The sequence below is a fragment of the Camelina sativa genome, chromosome 17 (genome assembly GCF_000633955.1).
Source record: "Camelina sativa cultivar DH55 chromosome 17, Cs, whole genome shotgun sequence".
Classification (NCBI taxonomy): Eukaryota; Viridiplantae; Streptophyta; class Magnoliopsida; order Brassicales; family Brassicaceae; genus Camelina; species Camelina sativa.
The window spans coordinates 3422324-3448228 of NC_025701.1; the positions used below are offsets into that span (position 1 = coordinate 3422324).

At 36.8% G+C, this 25905-nt stretch overlaps 8 protein-coding genes and 1 long non-coding RNA gene across 10 annotated transcripts in view; 4 read left to right on the forward strand and 5 right to left on the reverse strand.

Moving 5' to 3' along the window:
* LOC104755027 (putative axial regulator YABBY 2) overlaps positions 1–3081 on the forward strand; it is a 10615-nt gene extending 7534 nt beyond the window's left edge. Inside the window, exons 2-6 of the mRNA XM_010477343.1 lie at positions 1367–1498; positions 1590–1722; positions 1858–1906; positions 2004–2079; positions 2636–3081. Coding sequence (XP_010475645.1) covers positions 1367–1498; positions 1590–1722; positions 1858–1906; positions 2004–2079; positions 2636–2743 — 498 coding nt within the window. The 3' untranslated portion in view covers positions 2744–3081. The remainder of the gene's footprint in view (positions 1–1366; positions 1499–1589; positions 1723–1857; positions 1907–2003; positions 2080–2635) is intronic.
* LOC109130118 lies at positions 5502–6150 on the reverse strand. Its single transcript, XR_002036243.1, has 2 exons — positions 6020–6150; positions 5502–5892 (listed from the first exon to the last, which is right to left on the reverse strand). It is a non-coding gene; the product is annotated as an uncharacterized LOC109130118 (long non-coding RNA).
* LOC104755028 (protein STRICTOSIDINE SYNTHASE-LIKE 3-like) lies at positions 6522–8318 on the reverse strand. Its single transcript, XM_010477344.2, has 4 exons — positions 7938–8318; positions 7586–7864; positions 7171–7338; positions 6522–7013 (listed from the first exon to the last, which is right to left on the reverse strand). The coding sequence occupies exons 1-4, from the start codon at positions 8267–8269 to the stop codon at positions 6611–6613; spliced, it is 1182 nt and encodes a 393-aa protein (XP_010475646.1). The 5' UTR covers positions 8270–8318; the 3' UTR covers positions 6522–6610.
* On the forward strand, positions 8492–10151 carry LOC104755029 (succinate dehydrogenase subunit 6, mitochondrial-like). The gene is made up of 3 exons (XM_010477346.2): positions 8492–8768; positions 9414–9516; positions 9775–10151. Exons 1-3 carry the CDS (start codon positions 8589–8591, stop codon positions 9927–9929), a joined length of 438 nt encoding a protein of 145 aa, XP_010475648.1. The 5' UTR covers positions 8492–8588; the 3' UTR covers positions 9930–10151.
* Positions 10542–13045, reverse strand: LOC104759119 (cysteine desulfurase 1, chloroplastic; the record flags this gene model as incomplete). Its single annotated transcript, XM_010482088.2, has 8 exons — positions 10542–10936; positions 11409–11567; positions 11744–11843; positions 11923–11986; positions 12103–12175; positions 12256–12401; positions 12527–12713; positions 12872–13045. Coding segments are annotated over 8 exons (1074 nt in total), but the record flags the coding sequence as incomplete, so codon positions are not given.
* Positions 13049–14455, forward strand: LOC104759121 (succinate dehydrogenase subunit 6, mitochondrial-like; the record flags this gene model as incomplete). Its single annotated transcript, XM_010482089.1, has 3 exons — positions 13049–13072; positions 13718–13820; positions 14079–14455. Coding segments are annotated over 3 exons (282 nt in total), but the record flags the coding sequence as incomplete, so codon positions are not given.
* Positions 14846–18810, reverse strand: LOC104755030 (cysteine desulfurase 1, chloroplastic-like). Its single transcript, XM_010477347.2, has 9 exons — positions 18560–18810; positions 18155–18448; positions 17810–17996; positions 17539–17684; positions 17386–17458; positions 17206–17269; positions 17027–17126; positions 16692–16850; positions 14846–15240 (listed from the first exon to the last, which is right to left on the reverse strand). The coding sequence occupies exons 1-9, from the start codon at positions 18764–18766 to the stop codon at positions 15070–15072; spliced, it is 1401 nt and encodes a 466-aa protein (XP_010475649.1). The 5' UTR covers positions 18767–18810; the 3' UTR covers positions 14846–15069.
* On the forward strand, positions 19285–20357 carry LOC104755031 (blue copper protein-like). Its single transcript, XM_010477348.2, has 2 exons — positions 19285–19593; positions 19717–20357. The coding sequence occupies exons 1-2, from the start codon at positions 19404–19406 to the stop codon at positions 20211–20213; spliced, it is 687 nt and encodes a 228-aa protein (XP_010475650.1). The 5' UTR covers positions 19285–19403; the 3' UTR covers positions 20214–20357.
* LOC104755032 (palmitoyl-acyl carrier protein thioesterase, chloroplastic) lies at positions 21435–24563 on the reverse strand. 2 transcript variants are annotated; one of them, XM_010477349.2, is made up of 6 exons: positions 24329–24563; positions 23174–23713; positions 22949–23082; positions 22537–22650; positions 22224–22395; positions 21435–22134 (listed from the first exon to the last, which is right to left on the reverse strand). In XM_010477349.2, the coding sequence occupies exons 2-6, from the start codon at positions 23681–23683 to the stop codon at positions 21814–21816; spliced, it is 1251 nt and encodes a 416-aa protein (XP_010475651.1). In that variant the 5' UTR covers positions 23684–23713; positions 24329–24563; the 3' UTR covers positions 21435–21813. The 2 variants fall into 2 exon arrangements, with proteins under 2 accessions (XP_010475651.1, NP_001289910.1); NM_001302981.1 differs by lacking the exon at positions 24329–24563 and having other exon boundaries at positions 21815–22134; positions 23174–23683.

The following is a 25905-nucleotide window of genomic DNA, read 5'->3' on the forward strand; positions in this document are numbered from 1 at the left end:
CCATGTGTGATGCAGTCTCCAAAACTTTCACTAAGTTTTCTACTTTTATAGTCTGACTTCATTTTATCTTTTCATATATATGACTGTAGTATGTGACACATGTATACACATATCATATCAATCATAGATCTTTCATCTCCAAGCGTGGTCCATGGAAAAGTGTTTATCACATCAGCAGCTGATAATTTAAAATCAATTTTTTTGGTTCTCTAAAATTCCTTTTTTTTTCCTACAGTATATAAGGTGAAACTAATTTATTAAATGGATATAATTTTAATATTTGATTCAAATCTCACTAGTTTTTTTTCAGCTTCATAGGCTGGCTACATATATAGTATTTTATGGTTTTCTATGACTATTTAGCAATATCCACAACTCTTCCGCACATACATGATGTGTGTGTGTGTGTACATCTATATGTATAACATACAAATCACTGATCTATGATGCATGAGTCAACTCATGTAACTTCACTATTTAGACGGGGAAAAAAACCCAGTAAACTGTAAACTCTTATCCAGATTATTCTTAAAAGTTATACTACATATAAATAAATAATGGAGATGTAGCATTAGTCTGATTAGAGACAAAAACGGCCACGTTTAGTAACAACGTTGAAGGTCGTCTTGCACAAATTAGGGTGTGTATTGTAGTGGAAAGTACAAAAGATTTGTTCTACCCAGTTCTAGCAACAATTTCTTGATCTATACAAAAGCTGCAAACTGTTAAATCATGGCCGATCTTGACCACTTAGGATTGGATCCTTTCTCTCTCTCTCGCTCACGCACACACACAAGCATACATACACAAAAATATAAGATGATTATAATAAAGATGGTACCATCACTTATATATATGTTAAGGACTTTATGGGCTGTGGTTAAGGTCACGTCGTTTTCTAACATGACTGTCTTCTCCTTACAAGCTTCATCAACCATTCTTCATCTTTACTATCTTTTATCATGTTGCCTTGAGGGTTGTGTGTCAGACATAGAATTCATCAGAACCCACCATATAGAAAAATACACCCTTAATTTTATATATGGTAAATAATTTGATCATTTGTTTGCTTCGAATATTAGCTGTGATACTTCTATAAATTTTAATTTTATATTTTACGTAATGAAATCTATTGGAGTAAATTTACATATGAAATTAGATCTATAACTAACAAAACAAAACAAAAATCACTTTTCTATAGAATGAATGGAGTAGTAGTTAACAAACATACTCTCTCTCAAGCGCTCTCGTTACATTAGAGATTGGTATAACCAGCAATCGAATTACAACAAATTCTGACTATACATAATATATATATGATGAAAGAGATGATCTTATACTAATCAAGACATATATTAATGATCAGGTAAGTGTACCATACGCAAGCCTGTTCACACTTGTGACGGTGAGATGTGGCCATTGCACCAATTTGCTCTCCCTCAACATTGGAGTTTCGCTTCATCAAACTTCACCTACTCCCATAAATCAAGATCTTCAGGTATCATATTATTTGCATTAATTAGTCTCTCAACATTTTTTTTTTCTTACAATCAAGAAACCTGGCTTATCTAGTCTTTGTAATCATGAAGCCGTATAAGCAGCACATAACCTCTTCGGTAACAAGGAAAGATTTTGGATCATCTTCTAGGAGCACCAACAATATATCCACCACCTTGTCCGAAAATATCGACAGGGAGGCTCCTAGAATGCCTCCTATTCGTCGTAAGTCTCTCTTTCCTTTCTAAAATGTAATACGCAGAGTATTTGACGTTTGTGTATAATATATACAATCAGTACCTCTATCCGATCGAGTACATAATTTTAATTAACAAGTATATTTTTTCTTTTTCATGGCAGCGCCGGAGAAAAGACAACGCGTTCCTTCGGCATACAATAGATTCATCAAGTAATTGTTAATTGCAACATTGTTAGTTTTTTTATAATAAATTATTCTTAACTTCGTCACCAGTTTTAATGAACTTTAATACTTTATTGTTAATCAGAGAGGAAATCCAAAGGATCAAGGCTTGCAATCCAGAGATTAGCCACCGTGAGGCGTTTAGCACAGCTGCTAAAAATGTAAGCCTTCCTTCGTTATATCAACATTTTCACAGATAGATATTATAGCTCAAAACAAAAATCTTAATAGTAGCTTCACCGACGACGTACGTCAGAATTATAGAGACTTATGAAAAGATCCAAATAAAATAATATTGAAAGTACTGACGTATATAAAGTCTTCTTTAAACAGTAGTAAAATGTTTTGTTCAAAAGAAACAGTAGTAAAATGTATTTCTTAACATTAAAAATAGAATTAAAATCAATATATATTTTAATTAAATAACCAATTAGTAGTACGAAAAACTAGAAACTACTATACAAACACATGATTTGGATGAATTCTTAAAAGTTATTTGTATTTTTCAAATAATTAGTACTATATATTTCATATACAATAGCTGGGAAAATTCTAGGGTTTGGTCTCTTTCTCTTTTGTGATTAAACTTTCGAAATATAAGTGCATATACCAATAAGGTAGTGGCTGCCACTATGCATAATTGGTGGAATGTTTATATATCACAGTATATATTTTCTGAAATTAATTTTTGGGTCTTATTTAATTTCTTGTGTGTAGTGGGCACATTTTCCTCACATTCACTTTGGATTAAAGCTGGATGGCAACAAAAAAGGCAAGCAATTAGACCAGACAGTTGCAAGCCAAAAATCTAATGGCTATTGCTAAAGCCCTTTCTATATATACATATATGCGTGTATATATATATATGCGATATATGTGTATGCTTTATGTTTATCTTTGTACGTACGGATTTATGAATGTGTAAGCAGAGGAGCTGATGATGGCAGTGAAGGCGAGGAAGAAGAAAAAGATCATAACCTTACATATATAATATTTATACATGTATCTATGTTCCTTTCTTTTTCTTGCGCAGAATTCAGCTATAACTTCGTTGCTTTATTCTCCTAATAAGTGTAAGTCTTTTATGATTTTCACATTTGAACCTAAGTATTTAGAAGAATCTTCTTTACGAAGATTGTAATATAAATTTCCACTTTACTCATTCTGAAAAGGTGTAGCTTTTTTGTGTGGTCACAACTTTATACATAATATGATAAGTAGTTCATGGGAGTTGTAAATAATAAAACATGAGAGGTTAAAAAGGTGTGTGGAATTAGATTTAATGATTCTATATAAACTTCAATTAAAATATATATTTTGAAACAAATAAAGAGTTTGAATGTTTGGAATCTAGATGTTTTTGTGTATATATATGTTGAGATCAATATATATATATATATATATGTACAATTAAGCACATGTACAGTATAAACATAGTAAAAGATAAATTCCATCTTGGGATATGATATATGGTAACTTTTATGGTGCTGAGATAAGTCTGAAACTCACTCATTCCAAAGAAACATTCTTTGCAAAAAGCAAAGGCGTTCACTTGGTTGTTTTTAATACTACAGTAGTTCTTTAAAAAAAAAAAAAAAAAAATCAATAAGAAAAATTAATGCTCGTGTCAGCCACAAAAACTCACAATCCGGTTGAGTATCATCATGATTAATACTATGTCACACTTTTATTCTGGTGATCGGCTCACTGTTTCAGGAAATCATAAGCAGCGTGAAAAACTCTGGTCTTTTTAACCGTTGCAGCGGATGAGGCGGAGGACTAGTGTTCCGGTCGATACCGTTTTTTTATGGAAAAAAGAATTTGGCACATAATGATTTAATTATTACTATCTATTTAAGAAAATTTAACAACTAGTTCGCTAGTGTATTTATTTGCAGTGATCGTTTTCAAGATTCGAAGCCATAGAAACGATCGACCTTGTCGTGTTGTTTTAATAACATGGAAGATTTGACTTTGTCAACGCATACTCGTTTTGTGAAACTTTTGTAGTATGTGGTCAACATAATTTTTGCTTGAAAAGAAAGAAAAAATAAAATAAAATATGAACTCTTTTTATCAGTGGCTACTGAATAATATAACAAAAACGTTTGTCTCTTTTAATTTAATGTAATGCAGTCCTTATACCATTTATAAAAGTAGTGCTATAGAGATATTTTTGTATAGCTAGCTGTGGTCAACTTTTGCTAAAAAAATGCCACTTTGGAAAAATGACTCAAGCATAGACCAAATTTGCAATCACTACTAGTACTAGATTAGCTATAGTTTCCACGTCAACATCAATTATCTATTCAGTATACGTTCTAATTATAACTTACATTTTCTATTGTCCAAAATGGACACTAACTCTATGTAGCTTGTGGCTATGTTTAATGATAATCATCTCTCGTATAGATAATTAGATCGTACATCCACCACTCGATAATTTTGGTTAGGAGATGTGGGGACCTGTCCAATGTGTGCAACATTATTACGTACACCTTCCATCGTCCATGCACACACATTTTAATTAGAATAAGAAAAATATATATACGAAAAAGCTTTGCATATACAATTGAATTAAGATATGTATAAAATATAGGAGGGAGAGAGGAGATGACCATTTTTAATGAAGGGTCCAAAAGAAAAACAGAATCTGAAACGTCAAATCATGTTGGTTGGGGTCTTTGTTATGTCTTTGGCTGTTTGTGCCTCTGACGGGTCTTGTCCACAACACTTTAAATGTTTCCTTTTCTTTTTTTCACTGCCTTTTTTCTTCCTTCATTATAATTATGTTCTTTTGTTCCAATCTTCATTATCACGGTTTTCTTTTTCTTCGTTTGTTTACGGTAAATTTGTTGTTTAGGGAACAATTTAGTCTAATAACATAAAAGTGCACAAGAATGCATTCTATGTGTCCATAACAATTTTGCCATATAATTTACCAAATTAAGTCCATAACAAATTAGAAACGCGGATAGGTACAGCTTTGTCCTTGGTCATTTTATGTGTTAATTTGCCAAATTGCATGTGACGCATAAATGACATAAAACAAATTTGACATAAACCATGTGAAATTCGTTTGGTTGAATTTTATAATAATAAATTTTGGTCATGTTCTCTTTAGTGAATAAGATTATACTACTATATTTGTATTGCTTTAGGTTTAATTTTTATTTTCTTAGTTTAATATAACCCTGACATATTTTTTAATAAGTACACTTTAAACCTTACCTATTACATGATTCATCCTAACCATTTTATGAAATTCTATGCTTAATTCTACATTGTCGTATTGTACCCTTACAAACATTTATAAGATTTTTATACTAATTTTTTTTGAATTTTTATTATTTTTAGCAATAGTATCTCATAACATGCATTAATATTCAGACCAGGGAAATCGGTTATGAGCATTATTGTAGCCGGGGGATGATTATTTTTTACCCAGTGTTAACATATCCAACGAAATGCTCATGAGACCCGAGAGTTGAGAAGCCCTAATTTGTAATGATAGAAGAAATTGAAAGAGATAAGACCATGTAAACCCTAATTTGTAATAGGTATAGAAAGAGGGAGAGAGATATACATAAGAAGATTTTTTAACGCATGCAGATGAATGAATATCAACATAAAACCATCCACTAATTAATTTTGATTGGTAGCCTATATAGGCTTATTATTGAAGAAGAAAGAGAAATAAAAAGAAGGAAGAAGATCTCACCGCAAGGGATGTCTCTAATAAAAGAAGTATCCCAGTGGAAGAGAGCGCTCGCAGGACTTCAATTCAGGAGTGTCTTCCAGGTCGACGATGGAAGTGATGGTGAGAGGACCAGAGTATCCTAAACTCATCAACACCGTGTCTATCCTCGGACCGACCCGACAAGCATCATAACCATCGGGAATCGGACACCTGTTGATGTCCCTCACCACAGCGCTGTTTCAGATTTCAAGTACTCAGGAGCCGGATCCTTTCTCTTAAACAAACCAACACAATATTAAACTTCAATTTCAAAAATAATAAACTCGAAATTCCCTAAGGAAAATCTTCTGCGCGTACGATCACACATCAGATAAGCAATCGGAGCGATTGAAATCACCGACCTTGTTTATTTATCATCAGCTGACGGGCAGATCGAGGAGAGATCTCGATCCCTAGGCTAGGTAGCCTAATAGCAGTCGAATCGGATTTTAGGACTATATTGAACCCTAGTTTATATTCCACATTACAATATTTAAACTCTAAACTTCGATAACTATATTTGTTACACTAAAGTCATATACAGTAATATGTCATTAAATGCAACGTGGAATATTAAAGATGAAAAACTCTTTTTCAATAATTTCGTTTATTATTAAATTGGGAAGGTAGAACATAATTAGACAAGGGGCTAGCCCAGTCCAGCCCACTAATAGACTATAAGCTATTTAAGCCCAACAAGATGAGAACCGAATTTATACAGCCTTTACTACACCTAACTAATCCAGCCATTAAACGAAGGGAGATGGACAGTTTGCACTTGAAGGAAGGCGATCAAGTACCATTTTGAATTTAATGTTGTTTTGATTGATTGCATCAAAGACAGATTTGTTTGATAAAGACATATTAATTGATTGCAATCCCTTGCCGCCAACTAGAAATTTACAGCTTCACTAAGTTTGATTTTTAGAAAAAAAGAAAAGAAGAAGAAGAAACTAAGGCAAGTCATATACAGCAATGAAAGACATCAATACACTTCCCATCCAAAGCTTCCCATCTTTCTCCTCCACTTCACTTACTGCCTTCACCACTTTCCCTTGACTATCTTCCAACACCTTCAACACTTTTCCTTCTTCACTGTACTTGACAACCACACCATGAGGCCAACCACCTACCTGCAGTAAGTACTGGAACTTCACTGATATCGGCAGCTTCAGAAAAAACTTCCTCACCCTCGGGTAATGAGCCATCACATGTGTGAATATGTTGCGGTGGCCGTGCACAGCCACCCAGAAATCCCCATCTTTGTTTGTCCGGATGTTGTCTGGGAACCCATGTAATAGAGCTACCACCTCTGAGGTTCCTGCTTTTTCCCCTTTTAACCAGTATTTCCGTAATCTGAATCACAGACAACAAAAATTAAGCATCGGAGTTTGTGTTCTACCAGGATCATTGAACTGATATGGAAACAACTTGAGAATCCAGAAGTTATGCCAAGTATATGTAACAGAGAAATGATGTGGAAATCACAGAGGAATTAAGATGAAGGACTCACCTTCCAATTGATCCTTCACAAAAGATGAAAAAGGAGCCGTCTTTGCCAAGGGATACACCATTAGGAAACTGTAGGTTTCTCACAAGAGTGGTAGTCTCCTTTGTTTTTGGATTGTATTTCAACACCCTCCCGGTGTCTTCCCCCGAGACAATCAAAAGCATGAATTTCCTAGAAACAGCAATCATTATACTCACCACACTAAGAGCACAATTGGTCAAACACACAAAGTGGTAACTATGCATCAGAAGCTCATTCCAACTTCTTGTAGATTCTCAAAAGATAGCAGATTATATAGTTTCCCATTGACTAAGGAATACACAGTTGAACGATAGTGAAGAAGCAAAACAAGATAAGCAAACTCTAAGCAACCCATCGATCAGGAGAGTAAAAGAACAAATCTTTAAAACATACATACCTCCGTTGGAAAACAGAGCTGCTATCAGTAAAGTAAACATTGCCTTCTTCATCAACGTCAAGATCATTGGTAAATCTCAAAGGCACACCATCTGCCTCAGTTGTAAGAGAAGTTGCCAAACCTCCTTCAGGACCAACCTTCATGATCCCCAAATACGCATCTGCAATGTACAAATCCCCAGTTTTCTTATCGAATCGAAGACCCAAAGGTCTACCACAGATATGTTCATCCTTCAAGTAATCCAAAAGTGATGGCTTTAGATCACATAGCTCTTTTGACCTAATAAAAACATTCAAAGTTGAGAACTTTACTAGAAACGAATTGGAAAAATCGAAACTTCAACAACACTCACCGATTGATCGAAGTATATGCGAAATCGGACCAAAGAGAGCCATTCCAAAAGAGAATCCGACCGTCGGCGACACCGGTATAAGGACCACGACCTAGCGGATCGAAAGCGATACTCTCAGGACCTTGAACCTCGTTAAGAAACCTGATCTGCGAATTCTGTAACAGATTGAGACGGTCTCTCTCCTTGGGAAGCGAAGATAAAGGAGGCATGTCAATCTTGTAAGTTTTAAAGTTTGGGAACTTGGAAATAGAGCTGTGATTGAAGGGATCGAGAGCGCAGTAGATCGCAAAGACGAGAAAGATCTTGGCTACTCTGTTCATAGCCATGTTCATTTTTTTTTGGCTCAACTGATGATGATTGGAAGAAGAAGGAAGAAGAAGTAGTTAAGTAGTAGGCAGTGCTGCTTTTGTGGTTGAATAATTTTAAAAAGTTTTGTTTTTTTCTAAATCTGATGATAAACCGGAACGACCCAAGTGTGTACGTGGTGAGATATGATTAGTGGGTTCAGTGAACCAATGGTCTGAGGCACCGTAGAGGAGTGAAGCTCGCCGTCAATCAGAAAAAAAAAAGTGATCTTTTTTTAGGAAAACTGAAAACTTTAATTGGGAGCGAGCAAGAAGAAGATAATCATCGATCGATCTGGAGAAGAAGATGGGAGATTCGGAGTCATTCGTTGGGAAAAATTGGAATGGATTCAAGGGTTTCTGGAATGATAGGCTCTCTTTCTTCGATAATTACACGAGGTTCACCAAACGCGACGAGCCTCTTCCTTCTTGGTCTTCCTCCGACGTCGAGGAGTTCATTGCCTCTGATCCTGTTCATGGCCCTACCGTAATTTCTTCTCTCTATCTCTCCGATCTCTGATTGTTTTTTTTTTGTTTTCGTTCATCGCTATTGTTTTGTGATATTAAGTATTTTCGTGAATCGATGATGATAAGCGTATGATTTTGGATTTAGATCTAGCAACCATAGATAGAGCTCAAGGAGCCCAGTGAGTGAATCATCGTGGCTTGACATTGAAACTTAGCTTAAATTTTTGAGAAAACGAAACTGGACTTTTGATTCTTCCGCACTTGTGTCTTCATGTGTCAAGTTTTGTTCAGCTTGTCGATTAGGTAGGACTAATAGGTTATCATTCCAATCAATTTAAGTTACAAGAAACTAATAAGGGTATGAGGTAGAGAAGCTTTAGAAGAAGCAGGAGTTAAATAGACTTAGACCGAGCAGAAAATGTGATAAGCATTGAGGAATCTAGTGTGGTATTTACTCTGATTGATCCCTTCTTTGACGTTTTGGTGCCTTAAGAAATATAAACTCTATTTTTCCCTTTTCTTGGGACACTTTAAATTCCTTGTACGACTTCTTTCGCAGTTTCAGCTCATATGTAATGTAGTATTTGGTTTTCTTACTCAAGTTATAGACGTTTTAGGTCCTCTACAAGTTTGGCTTATATTGTTTGTGTTCATGCCTTTCCAGCTGAAAACTGCTAGGGAAGCTGTGACCTTTGGTGTTGCTGGAGCTGCTCTTGGAGCTGTTTCTACTGCTGCTATTGCCTGGAAATACTCCAGGGTTCCACATGGTAACGGATTTTCTCTCTGCCAATACATCTGTTTGATCTTGATCAACCTCACTTGTTTTCTTAAACACAACACAAAACTCGTTACTCAGAGAGATAAAATGAAAACATATAGGAGTAGTCGACCAGACATTATGTCCCATATTGACAAAGCTTGCAAAGTCTTATGCTGTTCTAATGGGGCTTACATGTTGTAAAAATACTTTTGTTGAATATTTCTCTTGCTACGACGTTTGACACCTCTGACTGCTGTTGGTACAGGTGCTGCATTGTCGTTCTTAGGAGGAGGCTTGTTTGGTTGGACGTTTGGGCAAGAAATCGCAAACCACACGATGCAACTCTATAAGTTGGACACAATGGCAGCCCAAGTTAAGTTCATGGAATGGTGGGAACGCAAGAGTCAAGGAAGGTCCTGAATCCTAAACGAAGACTTGAGTGCTGCTTTCTTGTCCAGAGTATCTTGCAATAATCATAACATGGTTACCGTTGTCCATTTTTAGACTTTCTCTTTTGAACCTTCCTGTTCTCGCTTTTGGAGCATGTTTTCCTTGTCTCAATAATCCAACATGCCTCATCGAATGTTTTGAAGATTTTAAGGAAATGAATTGAAAGAAACCAAATGGTTTCTGAAAAAAGAAGTTAAAATGTTACAGAACAAACATCAATGAAACTTCTTTTTTTTTTTTTCTATCACCGATTATGACAATTAAATGTTACAGAACAAACATCAATCTCCTAATCTCATCCAGTAGCTAGAATCATAAAAGATTCGGCAAAAAACAGAGTAGAAGAGAAAATTGACTTAGTTCAAACCCTCTTCTGATCTGACGAAACGGCCTCGTCGGAAATACACTCCGGCAATTGATGATGCAGATACTGGTTTCTGAATTCGTGAGGCCATTTGTTTGCGGTGAAAAAAAAAAACACTGGTTCATCACTACAATCAATTTCAGTGTAATTAGCTTTATGACTTTATGATGCTAGATCATATACATGGCTTTAATGTCAAACGAGCATTTTCTTTCATGTGGTTTTTTAAATTATGATGATCAAGGAGAATCCTGAAAACTGTCCGTGACTTACTGCCAATACACAAAGTCTAAATTACAACACAATGGGCCCTTGGGGAGTTGAAGAATCAACATCTACTCCCATTGATTATATATGTAACAGATTTTAATAAATAGCCTTTGGAGGCAAATATAACATACAACCAGCCGAGAGATTCAGCAGAAAGGTGTTGTTATTCCACTTATTTGAAAGAATTGAAGAAGCTCACGGTGTCTGCAAGCGCAACGACAAAGGAGTCAACGTCCTCCTTCGTGTTATAAAAGTAGAGGCTGGCGCGGGCACTTGCATTTACTCCAAGATACCGGTGGAGTGGCTGTGCGCAGTGGTGTCCTGACCTTATCGCAACTCCATGCTGCAAAATACAATATTTGCTTCAGTTTTCATTCTACTACGGATGTTCAGATGTGAGAGAGCAAAGTATGCTTAAACAAGATGCCAGATGATCAAGAACCTCAAGGTTTAGGGGTTAGACGTTTCAGGTAGACGATAAACTAGATGATGCAGGGGTTTTGTTTTAACCTAATTAGCAACAGAGTCCAGACTCATGTTTACACATGGTCTTTCACCTAAGTCCTAACCACTTGGAATTATCAAGAATAACCACCACAATTAATAAGCTGAGACCACATGATATCATAAGCTAGGCATTTAAGATTCGCTTTGCCCTCTAAAATGGTTACATTACCCACCCAGAAGAGAGTTAGGTGGTGCCCTACTGGCCCACTCTTCTAGAGGTACTAGCTCTTATCGAGAGAATGAATGTCTATTGAAGATAAGAGAAAACCAGCAAGTGATAGGACAGATAGCTCCCAGTTATAGCATACCTGTTGATCAAGAAAGGTTGCCAAATCAGTTGGGTGCAATCCCTCCACATTAAAGGAAGAAAGAGCACCCCTGTGAACACTTTCAGAAGGTCTGGGGCCATATATCCGGACATCAGGAAGGGAAGACAGTTTCTCGTACAAATACTTACCAAGCTCTACCTGGAAGACATAAGAAATTAAAATTACAGTAAGAAAGAGAACATGTGAAGATCAAAACATCTTAGCTAGTTCTCCGAGAAAGAAAAAAAGTGTCTGACTATACTTCAGTGACTAATAAACACTATGCATTCCATTTACGGTCATTGATATCTAATTGTACGAAAATCATATCAAACCTCATATTCATGGATTTTCGGCATGCCAATCTCTGACAAATAATCAATTGCTGCTCCAAGGGCAATCGCTTCTCCTATTGCGGGTGTTCCAGCTTCAAATCTGGTAAGAATTTGAGTCTACTTATTTTCAAACGGTAGCAAATATGCAAATTACAAACTAATATAAGTAGAACCCCAACCTGGATGGAGGTTCTGCATAAGTTGAATGATCAAGAAATACATCTGAGATCATATCTCCGCCACCTTTAAAAAGGACAGAAATAAGAGGAAAAATAGACGAGTTAGCCAGTCCAGGCCCATCCTTGATGAAACAGATATGATGACTATTTTCATTAGGATATACATGATAAATGGCTTACCTAAGAACGGAGGCATGGATTGGAGAAGATCACTCCTACCATATAAAAACCCAATGCCTGTAGGTCCACACATCTGAATCATGATTATCATATTACTACAAGCTTGCCACAAGGCTTATTAAGTATCTCAGAAAGTAAGTAAACAATTCCAACCTTGTGAGAAGACGCAACTAGGAAATCAGCATTTAACTTCTGGACATCAACCACCATGTGAGGAACACTTTGACAAGCATCCACAAGAACTTTCGCTCCAACGTTGTGTGCACAGACCACAATCTCTTCAATGGGAAGACAAGATGCTAAAACACAAAGATAAACAATTAGATACTTACCTAATCCTCTAATTATCAAGTAAAACACAAAGACACACATATACAAGCTAAACAAACTGATTATGATAAGAAGATGAAAAAAAGGAATCTACCAAGGACATTTGAAACATGATGAACAGCGACAAGCTTTGTCTTTGGAGAAATCATTTCTCTCAACTTGTCAATGTCTGGGACTTCATCTTCATTCAACATCACATACTTAAGAACTGCTCCAGTCTTTTCAGATACTAATTGCCAAGGAACAATGCAACTATGATGTTCGGCCACAGTAAGAATAACCTGAAAAGCTAGCATCACTCACAATCTCACTTGCTATTGGAAAAGGAAAACAAAAAAGAACAACACTTTTGACTGTGAAACAAAGGACTCAATGTAAGCAGATAAACATAGATACCAAGATATATAAGTAGATGGATTGAGAAAGTAAGGGGGCACACCTCGTCTCCAGGTTTGAGATTCAAAAGACCCCATGAATAAGCTACAAGATTAATAGCTTCAGTTGCATTCCTAGTGAAAACGATCTCTTTACTATCCGAAGCATTGATGAAACGAGCAACCTTTTTCCTAGCCAACTCAAATTCATCAGTAGCCTTGGCACTTAAATAGTGTATCCCTNTGATCCTGTTCATGGCCCTACCGTAATTTCTTCTCTCTATCTCTCCGATCTCTGATTGTTTTTTTTTTGTTTTCGTTCATCGCTATTGTTTTGTGATATTAAGTATTTTCGTGAATCGATGATGATAAGCGTATGATTTTGGATTTAGATCTAGCAACCATAGATAGAGCTCAAGGAGCCCAGTGAGTGAATCATCGTGGCTTGACATTGAAACTTAGCTTAAATTTTTGAGAAAACGAAACTGGACTTTTGATTCTTCCGCACTTGTGTCTTCATGTGTCAAGTTTTGTTCAGCTTGTCGATTAGGTAGGACTAATAGGTTATCATTCCAATCAATTTAAGTTACAAGAAACTAATAAGGGTATGAGGTAGAGAAGCTTTAGAAGAAGCAGGAGTTAAATAGACTTAGACCGAGCAGAAAATGTGATAAGCATTGAGGAATCTAGTGTGGTATTTACTCTGATTGATCCCTTCTTTGACGTTTTGGTGCCTTAAGAAATATAAACTCTATTTTTCCCTTTTCTTGGGACACTTTAAATTCCTTGTACGACTTCTTTCGCAGTTTCAGCTCATATGTAATGTAGTATTTGGTTTTCTTACTCAAGTTATAGACGTTTTAGGTCCTCTACAAGTTTGGCTTATATTGTTTGTGTTCATGCCTTTCCAGCTGAAAACTGCTAGGGAAGCTGTGACCTTTGGTGTTGCTGGAGCTGCTCTTGGAGCTGTTTCTACTGCTGCTATTGCCTGGAAATACTCCAGGGTTCCACATGGTAACGGATTTTCTCTCTGCCAATACATCTGTTTGATCTTGATCAACCTCACTTGTTTTCTTAAACACAACACAAAACTCGTTACTCAGAGAGATAAAATGAAAACATATAGGAGTAGTCGACCAGACATTATGTCCCATATTGACAAAGCTTGCAAAGTCTTATGCTGTTCTAATGGGGCTTACATGTTGTAAAAATACTTTTGTTGAATATTTCTCTTGCTACGACGTTTGACACCTCTGACTGCTGTTGGTACAGGTGCTGCATTGTCGTTCTTAGGAGGAGGCTTGTTTGGTTGGACGTTTGGGCAAGAAATCGCAAACCACACGATGCAACTCTATAAGTTGGACACAATGGCAGCCCAAGTTAAGTTCATGGAATGGTGGGAACGCAAGAGTCAAGGAAGGTCCTGAATCCTAAACGAAGACTTGAGTGCTGCTTTCTTGTCCAGAGTATCTTGCAATAATCATAACATGGTTACCGTTGTCCATTTTTAGACTTTCTCTTTTGAACCTTCCTGTTCTCGCTTTTGGAGCATGTTTTCCTTGTCTCAATAATCCAACATGCCTCATCGAATGTTTTGAAGATTTTAAGGAAATGAATTGAAAGAAACCAAATGGTTTCTGAAAAAAGAAGTTAAAATGTTACAGAACAAACATCAATGAAACTTCTTTTTTTTTTTTTCTATCACCGATTATGACAATTAAATGTTACAGAACAAACATCAATCTCCTAATCTCATCCAGTAGCTAGAATCATAAAAGATTCGGCAAAAAACAGAGTAGAAGAGAAAATTGACTTAGTTCAAACCCTCTTCTGATCTGACGAAACGGCCTCGTCGGAAATACACTCCGGCAATTGATGATGCAGATACTGGTTTCTGAATTCGTGAGGCCATTTGTTTGCGGTGAAAAAAAAAAACACTGGTTCATCACTACAATCAATTTCAGTGTAATTAGCTTTATGACTTTATGATGCTAGATCATATACATGGCTTTAATGTCAAACGAGCATTTTCTTTCATGTGGTTTTTTAAATTATGATGATCAAGGAGAATCCTGAAAACTGTCCGTGACTTACTGCCAATACACAAAGTCTAAATTACAACACAATGGGCCCTTGGGGAGTTGAAGAATCAACATCTACTCCCATTGATTATATATGTAACAGATTTTAATAAATAGCCTTTGGAGGCAAATATAACATACAACCAGCCGAGAGATTCAGCAGAAAGGTGTTGTTATTCCACTTATTTGAAAGAATTGAAGAAGCTCACGGTGTCTGCAAGCGCAACGACAAAGGAGTCAACGTCCTCCTTCGTGTTATAAAAGTAGAGGCTGGCGCGGGCACTTGCATTTACTCCAAGATACCGGTGGAGTGGCTGTGCGCAGTGGTGTCCTGACCTTATCGCAACTCCATGCTGCAAAATACAATATTTGCTTCAGTTTTCATTCTACTACGGATGTTCAGATGTGAGAGAGCAAAGTATGCTTAAACAAGATGCCAGATGATCAAGAACCTCAAGGTTTAGGGGTTAGACGTTTCAGGTAGACGATAAACTAGATGATGCAGGGGTTTTGTTTTAACCTAATTAGCAACAGAGTCCAGACTCATGTTTACACATGGTCTTTCACCTAAGTCCTAACCACTTGGAATTATCAAGAATAACCACCACAATTAATAAGCTGAGACCACATGATATCATAAGCTAGGCATTTAAGATTCGCTTTGCCCTCTAAAATGGTTACATTACCCACCCAGAAGAGAGTTAGGTGGTGCCCTACTGGCCCACTCTTCTAGAGGTACTAGCTCTTATCGAGAGAATGAATGTCTATTGAAGATAAGAGAAAACCAGCAAGTGATAGGACAGATAGCTCCCAGTTATAGCATACCTGTTGATCAAGAAAGGTTGCCAAATCAGTTGGGTGCAATCCCTCCACATTAAAGGAAGAAAGAGCACCCCTGTGAACACTTTCAGAAGGTCTGGGGCCATATATCCGGACATCAGGAAGGGAAGACAGTTTCTCGTACAAATACTTACCAAGCTCTACCTGGAAGACATAAGAAATTAAAATTACAGTAAGAAAGAGAACATGTGAAGATCAAAACATCTTAGCTAGTTCTCCGAGAAAGAAAAAAAGTGTCTGACTATACTTCAGTGACTAATAAACACTATGCATTCCATTTACGGTCATTGATATCTAATTGTACGAAAATCATATCAAACCTCATATTCATGGATTTTCGGCATGCCAATCTCTGACAAATAATCAATTGCTGCTCCAAGGGCAATCGCTTCTCCTATTGCGGGTGTTCCAGCTTCAAATCTGGTAAGAATTTGAGTCTACTTATTTTCAAACGGTAGCAAATATGCAAATTACAAACTAATATAAGTAGAACCCCAACCTGGATGGAGGTTCTGCATAAGTTGAATGATCAAGANGTTCAGATGTGAGAGAGCAAAGTATGCTTAAACAAGATGCCAGATGATCAAGAACCTCAAGGTTTAGGGGTTAGACGTTTCAGGTAGACGATAAACTAGATGATGCAGGGGTTTTGTTTTAACCTAATTAGCAACAGAGTCCAGACTCATGTTTACACATGGTCTTTCACCTAAGTCCTAACCACTTGGAATTATCAAGAATAACCACCACAATTAATAAGCTGAGACCACATGATATCATAAGCTAGGCATTTAAGATTCGCTTTGCCCTCTAAAATGGTTACATTACCCACCCAGAAGAGAGTTAGGTGGTGCCCTACTGGCCCACTCTTCTAGAGGTACTAGCTCTTATCGAGAGAATGAATGTCTATTGAAGATAAGAGAAAACCAGCAAGTGATAGGACAGATAGCTCCCAGTTATAGCATACCTGTTGATCAAGAAAGGTTGCCAAATCAGTTGGGTGCAATCCCTCCACATTAAAGGAACAAAGAGCACCCCTGTGAACACTTTCAGAAGGTCTGGGGCCATATATCCGGACATCAGGAAGGGCAGACAGTTTTCCGTACAAATACTTACCAAGCTCTACCTGGAAGACATAAGAAATTAAAATTACAGTAAGAAAGAGAACATGTGAAGATCAAAACATCTTAGCTAGTTCTCCGAGAAAGAAAAAAAGTGTCTGACTATACTTCAGTGACTAATAAACACTATGCATTCCATTTACGGTCATTGATATCTAATTGTACGAAAATCATATCAAACCTCATATTCATGGATTTTCGGCATGCCAATCTCTGACAAATAATCAATTGCTGCTCCAAGGGCAATCGCTTCTCCTATTGCGGGTGTTCCAGCTTCAAATCTGGTAAGAATTTGAGTCTACTTATTTTCAAACGGTAGCAAATATGCAAATTACAAACTAATATAAGTAGAACCCCAACCTGGATGGAGGTTCTGCATAAGTTGAATGATCAAGAAATACATCTGAGATCATATCTCCGCCACCTTTAAAAAGGACAGAAATAAGAGGAAAAATAGACGAGTTAGCCAGTCCAGGCCCATCCTTGATGAAACAGATATGATGACTATTTTCATTAGGATATACATGATAAATGGCTTACCTAAGAACGGAGGCATGGATTGGAGAAGATCACTCCTACCATATAAAAACCCAATGCCTGTAGGTCCACACATCTGAATCATGATTATCATATTACTACAAGCTTGCCACAAGGCTTATTAAGTATCTCAGAAAGTAAGTAAACAATTCCAACCTTGTGAGAAGACGCAACTAGGAAATCAGCATTTAACTTCTGGACATCAACCACCATGTGAGGAACACTTTGACAAGCATCCACAAGAACTTTCGCTCCAACGTTGTGTGCACAGACCACAATCTCTTCAATGGGAAGACAAGATGCTAAAACACAAAGATAAACAATTAGATACTTACCTAATCCTCTAATTATCAAGTAAAACACAAAGACACACATATACAAGCTAAACAAACTGATTATGATAAGAAGATGAAAAAAAGGAATCTACCAAGGACATTTGAAACATGATGAACAGCGACAAGCTTTGTCTTTGGAGAAATCATTTCTCTCAACTTGTCAATGTCTGGGACTTCATCTTCATTCAACATCACATACTTAAGAACTGCTCCAGTCTTTTCAGATACTAATTGCCAAGGAACAATGCAACTATGATGTTCGGCCACAGTAAGAATAACCTGAAAAGCTAGCATCACTCACAATCTCACTTGCTATTGGAAAAGGAAAACAAAAAAGAACAACACTTTTGACTGTGAAACAAAGGACTCAATGTAAGCAGATAAACATAGATACCAAGATATATAAGTAGATGGATTGAGAAAGTAAGGGGGCACACCTCGTCTCCAGGTTTGAGATTCAAAAGACCCCATGAATAAGCTACAAGATTAATAGCTTCAGTTGCATTCCTAGTGAAAACGATCTCTTTACTATCCGAAGCATTGATGAAACGAGCAACCTTTTTCCTAGCCAACTCAAATTCATCAGTAGCCTTGGCACTTAAATAGTGTATCCCTCGATGAACGTTTGAATTATAAAACTCATAGTAGTTCTGCAAGGCGTCCAATACAACAGCCGGCTTCTGAGAAGTTGCAGCACTGTCTAAGTACACAAGCTTAGACCCATTCACTTCCTAAAAAACTCAATTCAAAGTTAAAAAAAATTGTTGAGCTCTCCAATTTTACATACTTCACTATCCCCAATCTATTTCGGATTTATACAATTAGGGTAAGTTAAAACAAACCTGGTGTAGAATTCTGAAATCTTTTCGAACGCGATGGCCGAGAGAGACGGATTCGGAATTGGTGGCGACGGTGGCGGAGGAAGAGGCGGCGGAATAGACGGATAGCGAAGAGGAGCGACGGACGCGGGAGAAGCTCCGGTGTCCGATGGAGATGGCGTTAGGGGCAAGTGATTTGAAAGAGGGGAGTTTCATAGCCACACCTTCCATGGTGGGAGACGACGAACGAAGAAGAGTGGATTGTTTAGCTCGGGGGGGGGGGGGTTAGTTCAACTGGTGTGTTGTGTAAAGTAAGTGGGGAGAGTCTTCGATGTCACAAGTTCGACTACAGGTGACGGCGAGAAACATTAATTTTAATCTGCAACTACTGCAGTGATTTGGGCCGCATAAGGCCTCTTGTATGGGCCATTGGTTTTAAAAGTCCAATAAAACGAGATTAACTACGAGACACGTAACCTATAATATCCAATTAGTATAGTAAAAGACAGTTGGCAGAGATATTTTTGAGAGTAGGGAAGCGCAGACAGCAAAAGTAAGGTGGGAGAGATCACATGGGGAAGAGCGAAGAGGCGTTGTCATCTGATTGGACCGACCACTTAGTATCGTCTCATGTTCCTTTGTTGTAGTTTGTAGCCCCCAAACTTCAAGACTTGTCCACATGTCAAACTCACACATGTCTTAGTTTTTATGCAGTCAATGACGAGCTAGCTCATCATTTATAACTTTTTGTGTGTACAGAGTCTTATGCTTTTCTTTATTACAAAGAAAGATAAAGCCAAAGAATCCTTATTTATAAACAAGAGAAAACGAAAGAGGAAAAAAAGAGAAGAAAGCTAGAAGAGTAATTATGTTGAGATCTTCTTCATATTGTGGTGCTATACTCATCACGTGCCTTATGGTTCTGAGTTTGTCAGCTGATGCGTACAAGAACTACACTGTGGGAGAGTCCACGGGATGGTTCGATATTCAGGAGAAACCTTCTGCTAATTATCAGAAATGGGCTGATTCCAAATCTTTCTCTTTGGGTGATTTCCTCAGTAAGTTTCCAAATCCTCTTCAACCCTATAATTTCGTCGGTTTGGTTACAGTTTTTAGCAAAAAAAAAGTAAAAGACGTATAGTGTGCTTTTGGTTAACATATTTGTGTTGTTTTCATTGTAGTTTTCAACACGGACAGCAACCATTCGGTGGTACAGACATATGATTTCAAAACATACAAAGAATGTGATTACGACAACAATGAAGACAATAGTACAACAGAGTGGTCAGCTGCAAATCCTTCATCAACATCTCCCGTTCCCGTCTCAATAAGTGTTCCTCTTGTTAAAGAAGGTTCCAACTATTTCTTCTCAGGAGCTTATGATGGCGATCAATGTAAATTCGGGCAGCATTTTATGATCAATGTAACACATGGTCAGGGCTTACCTGGTTTATTATCACCAGATGAAGATGCTTCTGCGCCTGGACCAGGAGAATCCTCTCAGTCCGGTGATGACGAAGTTGCTCCTGACACCATTGTCCCGGCCAATTTCGACCATCCTAAAGACATTGAGAGTGACGATGATGATAAAGTGGTTCATAGTAAAAAGAGTTCTTCTTCCGTGACAAAGTCTAATCTGTTTAGTTTAGTTTTTATGGGAATCTTTGCATCATTTTAATTAAAAATCTTCTTCTTCATTACTAGAAATATTTGTATGTATGAGACCTTCTGATTTCTAAACATAACCTGGCCTGATAACAAAAACAATGATAAAAGAAACCAAAGAGTATAAGAAATGAAGAAAAAAAACAGAGTAGAGAAATGTGTGTTTCCATTTTCTATTGAATCTTTTTATTATTAAGTTCAGTAATTACTTGTGATTTTAATGTCCTAAAAGTTATCTAAATTTCGGAGTCGCACTCGTGCTTCAACGTAGAACTGCAATAACGTTTTGATGGTTTATAAGTTTATCTATCAACAATATGCATTATAACGGATTTAAATCTGGTAGGTGACAACTGACAACAGTACAGACTAATCTAATTTGTTTGATTGTATCTACATTTTTCTTTAGTCACAAATCTATAAAGCTAATTAATTAATGTTCATCCGTTATCTGAACTGTTTTTTCTTACTATTTTTATTACAAATAGTTGTAAAAAGTTGTATTGGACAAAGAATTTTATATAATTTAATGGATTCTAGAACGTCCAGTCACAGGGATTTTACATCAAATATACAATTTTTTGTTAACTACAAGTTAAAACAAGGTCAAATCCTTTTTCACAAGAAAAGAAATGATTAGAACATCGATATTGTTTAACCAATATGATCATTACATGTGAACCAATGAAAAGAACCTGAGCTTAAAAAAGGTCAAGGAGGTGTTAACATGTTGATTCAAGAGATTATGGATTCCATTAAGAATGATGATACCTATCATGTTTGACCACATTTCTGCTAGTCAATCAACTCTAAAATAAAGGGATTACTTGTGGTCAAGACAATAATGGAAATTTAAAATTCATTGTTAATGGAGAATACTAAAAAATGAATCACCTAATTATATTCACGCACTAATTTTAACTTTAACTATGTTTTAAAAACTATCTTTATCATCTTTTGCTTTCATTTCACGCAAATTTTTTTTCTTTTAAAATAAGCTGTAATCTCCTATGGAGTATAAGGAACCTTTTTTTTCACCCATCAACTACTTTAGTATGCTTTCATTTCATCGTCTCTTTCCGGATTTAGTTAAATTAATCTTGATAATAGATTTCACTTTCCCGATTCCAATATGCGATGGCTTTATTGCTTTTTGGTAAAGGGCATTTGCAGGACAAAACCGTTTTGGTTGCTCGATCGTGTCTATTTAATAGCCTTTCACTTATATATTTACAGGTACAAAGAAAGGCATCACATTCATTACAACATTGTCCACATGCTTTGTTTAGCTGGAAACAACTACAAAACCCACAACAAAGTACAATAAATTTAGGATAAGAGGGTTGCTGCCTTGTCTTGCGCTGGCACATGGGACACATAAATAAACATAATTCGTAATGACACGGCACCCATTTTCCCATAAGCAAAAAAAATAAATAAATATAATAAATCTCCATCGAAAATTAAAAGAAGAAAAAAAAAAACAAATATACAAAGGGTGACCGAAACTTTTGAGAGGAAATGAAATGGTGCTGGTGGGGTGGGGGTTGCAAGCAAGGTGGTAGCAGATATAGTTACAAAGGAACCAAATGAGCCATTGTTTGTATTCTTTTCTACGGTGTAGTTCCCCAAGTTGTTGTTGGTGTTTTGCTACTCCACTCTGTTCTTCCTCTCACCACTTCAGCTCCATCCTGGAGTCGAAGCAAATGCTGACACTCCACATCACCAGCTGTTGCGAGGTTACCCATATCGCAACCCGCAACTGCTGTGAGCGACTGAAGGACACTGTCTCTTCCGCATTCCCTCCGATACTCCAGAGTCATGCTTTTCAGCTTCTGCCTCTCCATTATTCCCACTGGAGCACTCTCCAGGATCCACCCAATGTACTTTACATTATTCACATGCTGGTTAACATCTAGGTCACTCCAGCGCGGCTGCAAAAAGTTAATTACCAAACCATAAGAGAGTTTTTTTTCATGGTAGGAATCAGTTTGCTGAAACGTATAGCAGATAATATACTCACAGTGAGACCAGATCGAACATAGTCAGCAGTCTTGTCATCAAGTTTTGTTAACTTTCTGCTGTCCTCAGTAAGGACAGGGTCAGAATTCACAAAATAAGGTTCTATTTCCCCTCGAACCTCTTCAGGAATCTTTGACAATCTCCTTGTCAGTTTATTCATCATCACCCAAACACTGCAAATAAATATTTTGCAATAATTCTATCAAATATTAAACAGAGAGCACAGACATCAACAGCTTCATCAGAAAGACCAATAAATGGTCACATGCTAAAAATGAGAGAATAGATCGACTTAGCCTAGAGTAAAATCTAACCTTGACGCTCGTGTTAAGGTTTCTCCAGTATTGCAATCCCGAACTAGCCAATCACGACGCATACCATTCTTTCCAGACTGACTGACCCATGTATCAACTTCAACAACATCTCCCCTGTGAGACACATATTGAATAAGCAAATGAGTTACGATGCAATAAAATATGCATGCACAGCACGTCATCCAGGTTGCAAAAAGTCACTAGTTATATGAGCATATTTGTGCTACTATAAATCCACTGGCCATAAATATGTAGAATCGTAATCAATTATATAAACAAAAGATGCAGCATATACATCATTTTCTCAAACCTGGCTAAAAGAAGTGATAGCATAAACCTGCATATTCAAGTTTATGCAGGAGAATCTGGATAAGTCAGAAAAAAAAAAGTGTTTTGAAGCACTATAGCTTACCAAGTAGGATATTTATCAACAACAACCTGCATACGAGTGACGACCCATATCAGGTTCTTCTTAAACATCTCAGGGGTAGAGCCAAACCCATCTCCAAGCAGTCCAGCAGTCTTAACATGATTAAGCGCCGTTTCCTGTAATAAGCAGAAGAGCTAAATCATGCATATCAAAGAGAACAGTGACAACACGTTGACTATATAATAATAATCAGAATCCAAGTGGTACCTGCAAATGATTCATGACTGTTTCTATAGATGCTGCGCGATCAGCACCTATTTCATACGACCTAATAGAGAAATTCTGACGGAACACAAGGCCATCTTGAACTATTCTGCCAATACCAAAAGGATCCATAAGCATGTCAGAACGCCTAGGTTTCCAGTCAAGCATCATCCACTGTTTCTCAGCAGCTAAGAAAATTGTAGTAATGGCAGCAAGAAGCATGCTCCAGTCAGGTAACTGGTTGATGAAAGTTCTCGGTGCAGGGGGATGTGAAGACGTTTCGGTATCAGTCCTAACGATGTCAACAGAACCAGGCAAACCAACTTTTTTGCCATTAATCTTGGGAGGAGCTTGAGCGTTAGGTTTAACCTTCATCCTGCCAGAGTTTGGTGGTGAATTGAGTCCAGCAAAATTAGTGGAACCAATCTTGTTCCCTCCTCCTTTTCCATTAGGATCAAGAGAGGAAGAAGAAGGAACAGGAAAGAATGAAGACGTAGCAGAGGTGGCCACCATGACGAGGAGATTAGAAAGCCTTCAAAGACACTGCCACCAAACCAAAAAAAAAAGCTAACTCAGTGTGAGTGCTATTAAATTTAATAAATGCCTTCATCTTTAACAAAAGGATCTTCTTGAAGTAGATATAATCTCGAACAATAGAGCTTCCATAAACGAACACTTAAAATCTTAAACACACATACACATAAATTAACAAAACCAAAAAAAAAAAAAAACAAATTTGTAAGTAATCAGATAATCACTGAGCTTAAATCCGAGAGAGTCTAAGGTCAAATCCAAAGAGTAGAAAACAGAGCCATACAGAGCATATAGTGGATGCTCAAAATCGTAAAAATTTCATTCTAAAGCATTCAACATTCGCCAAAAGAGGTCTCAACCAAATTGATACCAGATCTGAAATCCAAAGGAAGAAAGAGCAGAAGCAGCGAGAAGAAACTAAAAGCTGATAAAAAAAAAAAAAAATCAGATCCCCAAAAACGAAACATTAACCACAGATTGAGAAATTACAATTCGAATGTAATCAATTTGAAAAGCAATCAGATGACGAATCTAAACCAGAAATTAAGAAGAGATTCAGAAGACGAAGAATTAAAGCTTTTTTATAAAAAAAAAAAACGAGAGAGAGAGAGAGAGATGTATTACCCAGGATGAATGAAAAGAGCAGATGAGAATGATTGAAGAAAAAAACGAAACGCCAAAAAAGAATCACAGCAAAGTCTCGCTCCTCCAAACCCTAAATTCTTCTCCTTTCTTCGGCAGCGCCTCCCTGTCTCTCACGATCTCTCCTCTGCCTCTCTTTTCTTTTTTGTTTAAAAACTTTTTTGTTTTTTTTGTTTTTCCTTTGTCAAATATTTTTTTGGCAAATTCAGGTTTTTTTTTACAACAGTTTGTTTTTAGGGAGAACAAAAAAAAAAATACAAATATTTGGGGAGAAGAAGAAAAGTCTATAAGGTGGGTGAGAGAGAGAAAATATGGATACAAGAGAGAGATTTAATAATGCCCCCTTTTATAATCATATCATATCATATCATATCATATATATATATACGATTGTGTCTCTCTTCTCTGCCTTCTCCTATAGTTTCAATTTTCAAAACTACAACAACACATATTTGTTTTTTTCAATATTACCCGTTTTGCCCTTTTCTTGTTACAAGATTGGTTAACCTAATTAGGCAATTTTATTCAATTTTTATTCCTTCTTTTAATACGATACGATGGGACTCTATATTCTTTGAATTTCATTTAGCACGCTAAACTTGATTTTGATTGCTCTCTCTTCGTTCCTTCCTTTGGACTTTGGACTTTGAAAAATACTAATAATCAATCTCGGACCAATGATCATGTACGTAAGTGTAAACGTAATTTGTATTGAGAAAAAGACGCATATCAGATTTTGCGTTAGCAAGAGAGATTTTGTTGTTGTTGTTGTTAAATACTGGCACCGACGCTTTGTAATAATTATATTGTTAAGGCTGAGACACAACAAGGTACATGTGCATCTATCTCTTTCTCTTACTTGTTTTTTTTTTTTAATTAATTAATTAGTATAGAAAACAACGTTTATACACTTTAACCTAACGTTTTACGTTTCTCCGTTTCTTTTTTTAGTTAACCTATAAAAAAATAAACACACTTTCTCGAAGGTAATCAGCCGAGCCGGCGCGGACTTAAGACATTTATTCCACCGAAAACATGATGGAACTGAGTATTAAAAACCCAACGTGGTTTTGACAAGTCGAAATAATTCATTACCAAACCAAATGTTTGATAGTGTGTACTTCCCAACCAGACTATATATATCACTTGCCCTGTTTGGAATGGTGATTCTGATTTATGCCCTTAATTATCTGGATAGCATCAATTTTTGCTCGTCGAGCATTTGGTACCCCGTGTTTAGATTTAGAAGAGATTACTTCCTTATCCAAAAAAATGTTTATATGATTACTTTATATATTAGTATATTACAAAAATAAAATAAAAAAGTATGATTATCTATTGAGGACCAGGTTCATGGAGTTGACTACGATGAAGTTGTTGCCCATCTTTACGATAACTAGTTAGGTTGAAGATATTGCCCATCTTTACGATAATTAGTTAGGTTGGCGCATGATCTACCACCAGTCCCCCCCCCCCCCCCCCCCCNTCGCGGTTTCTAATATAATAGGAGACATGTGCATGAGATCAATAGATGCTTAACAACACATATTGGGAACATA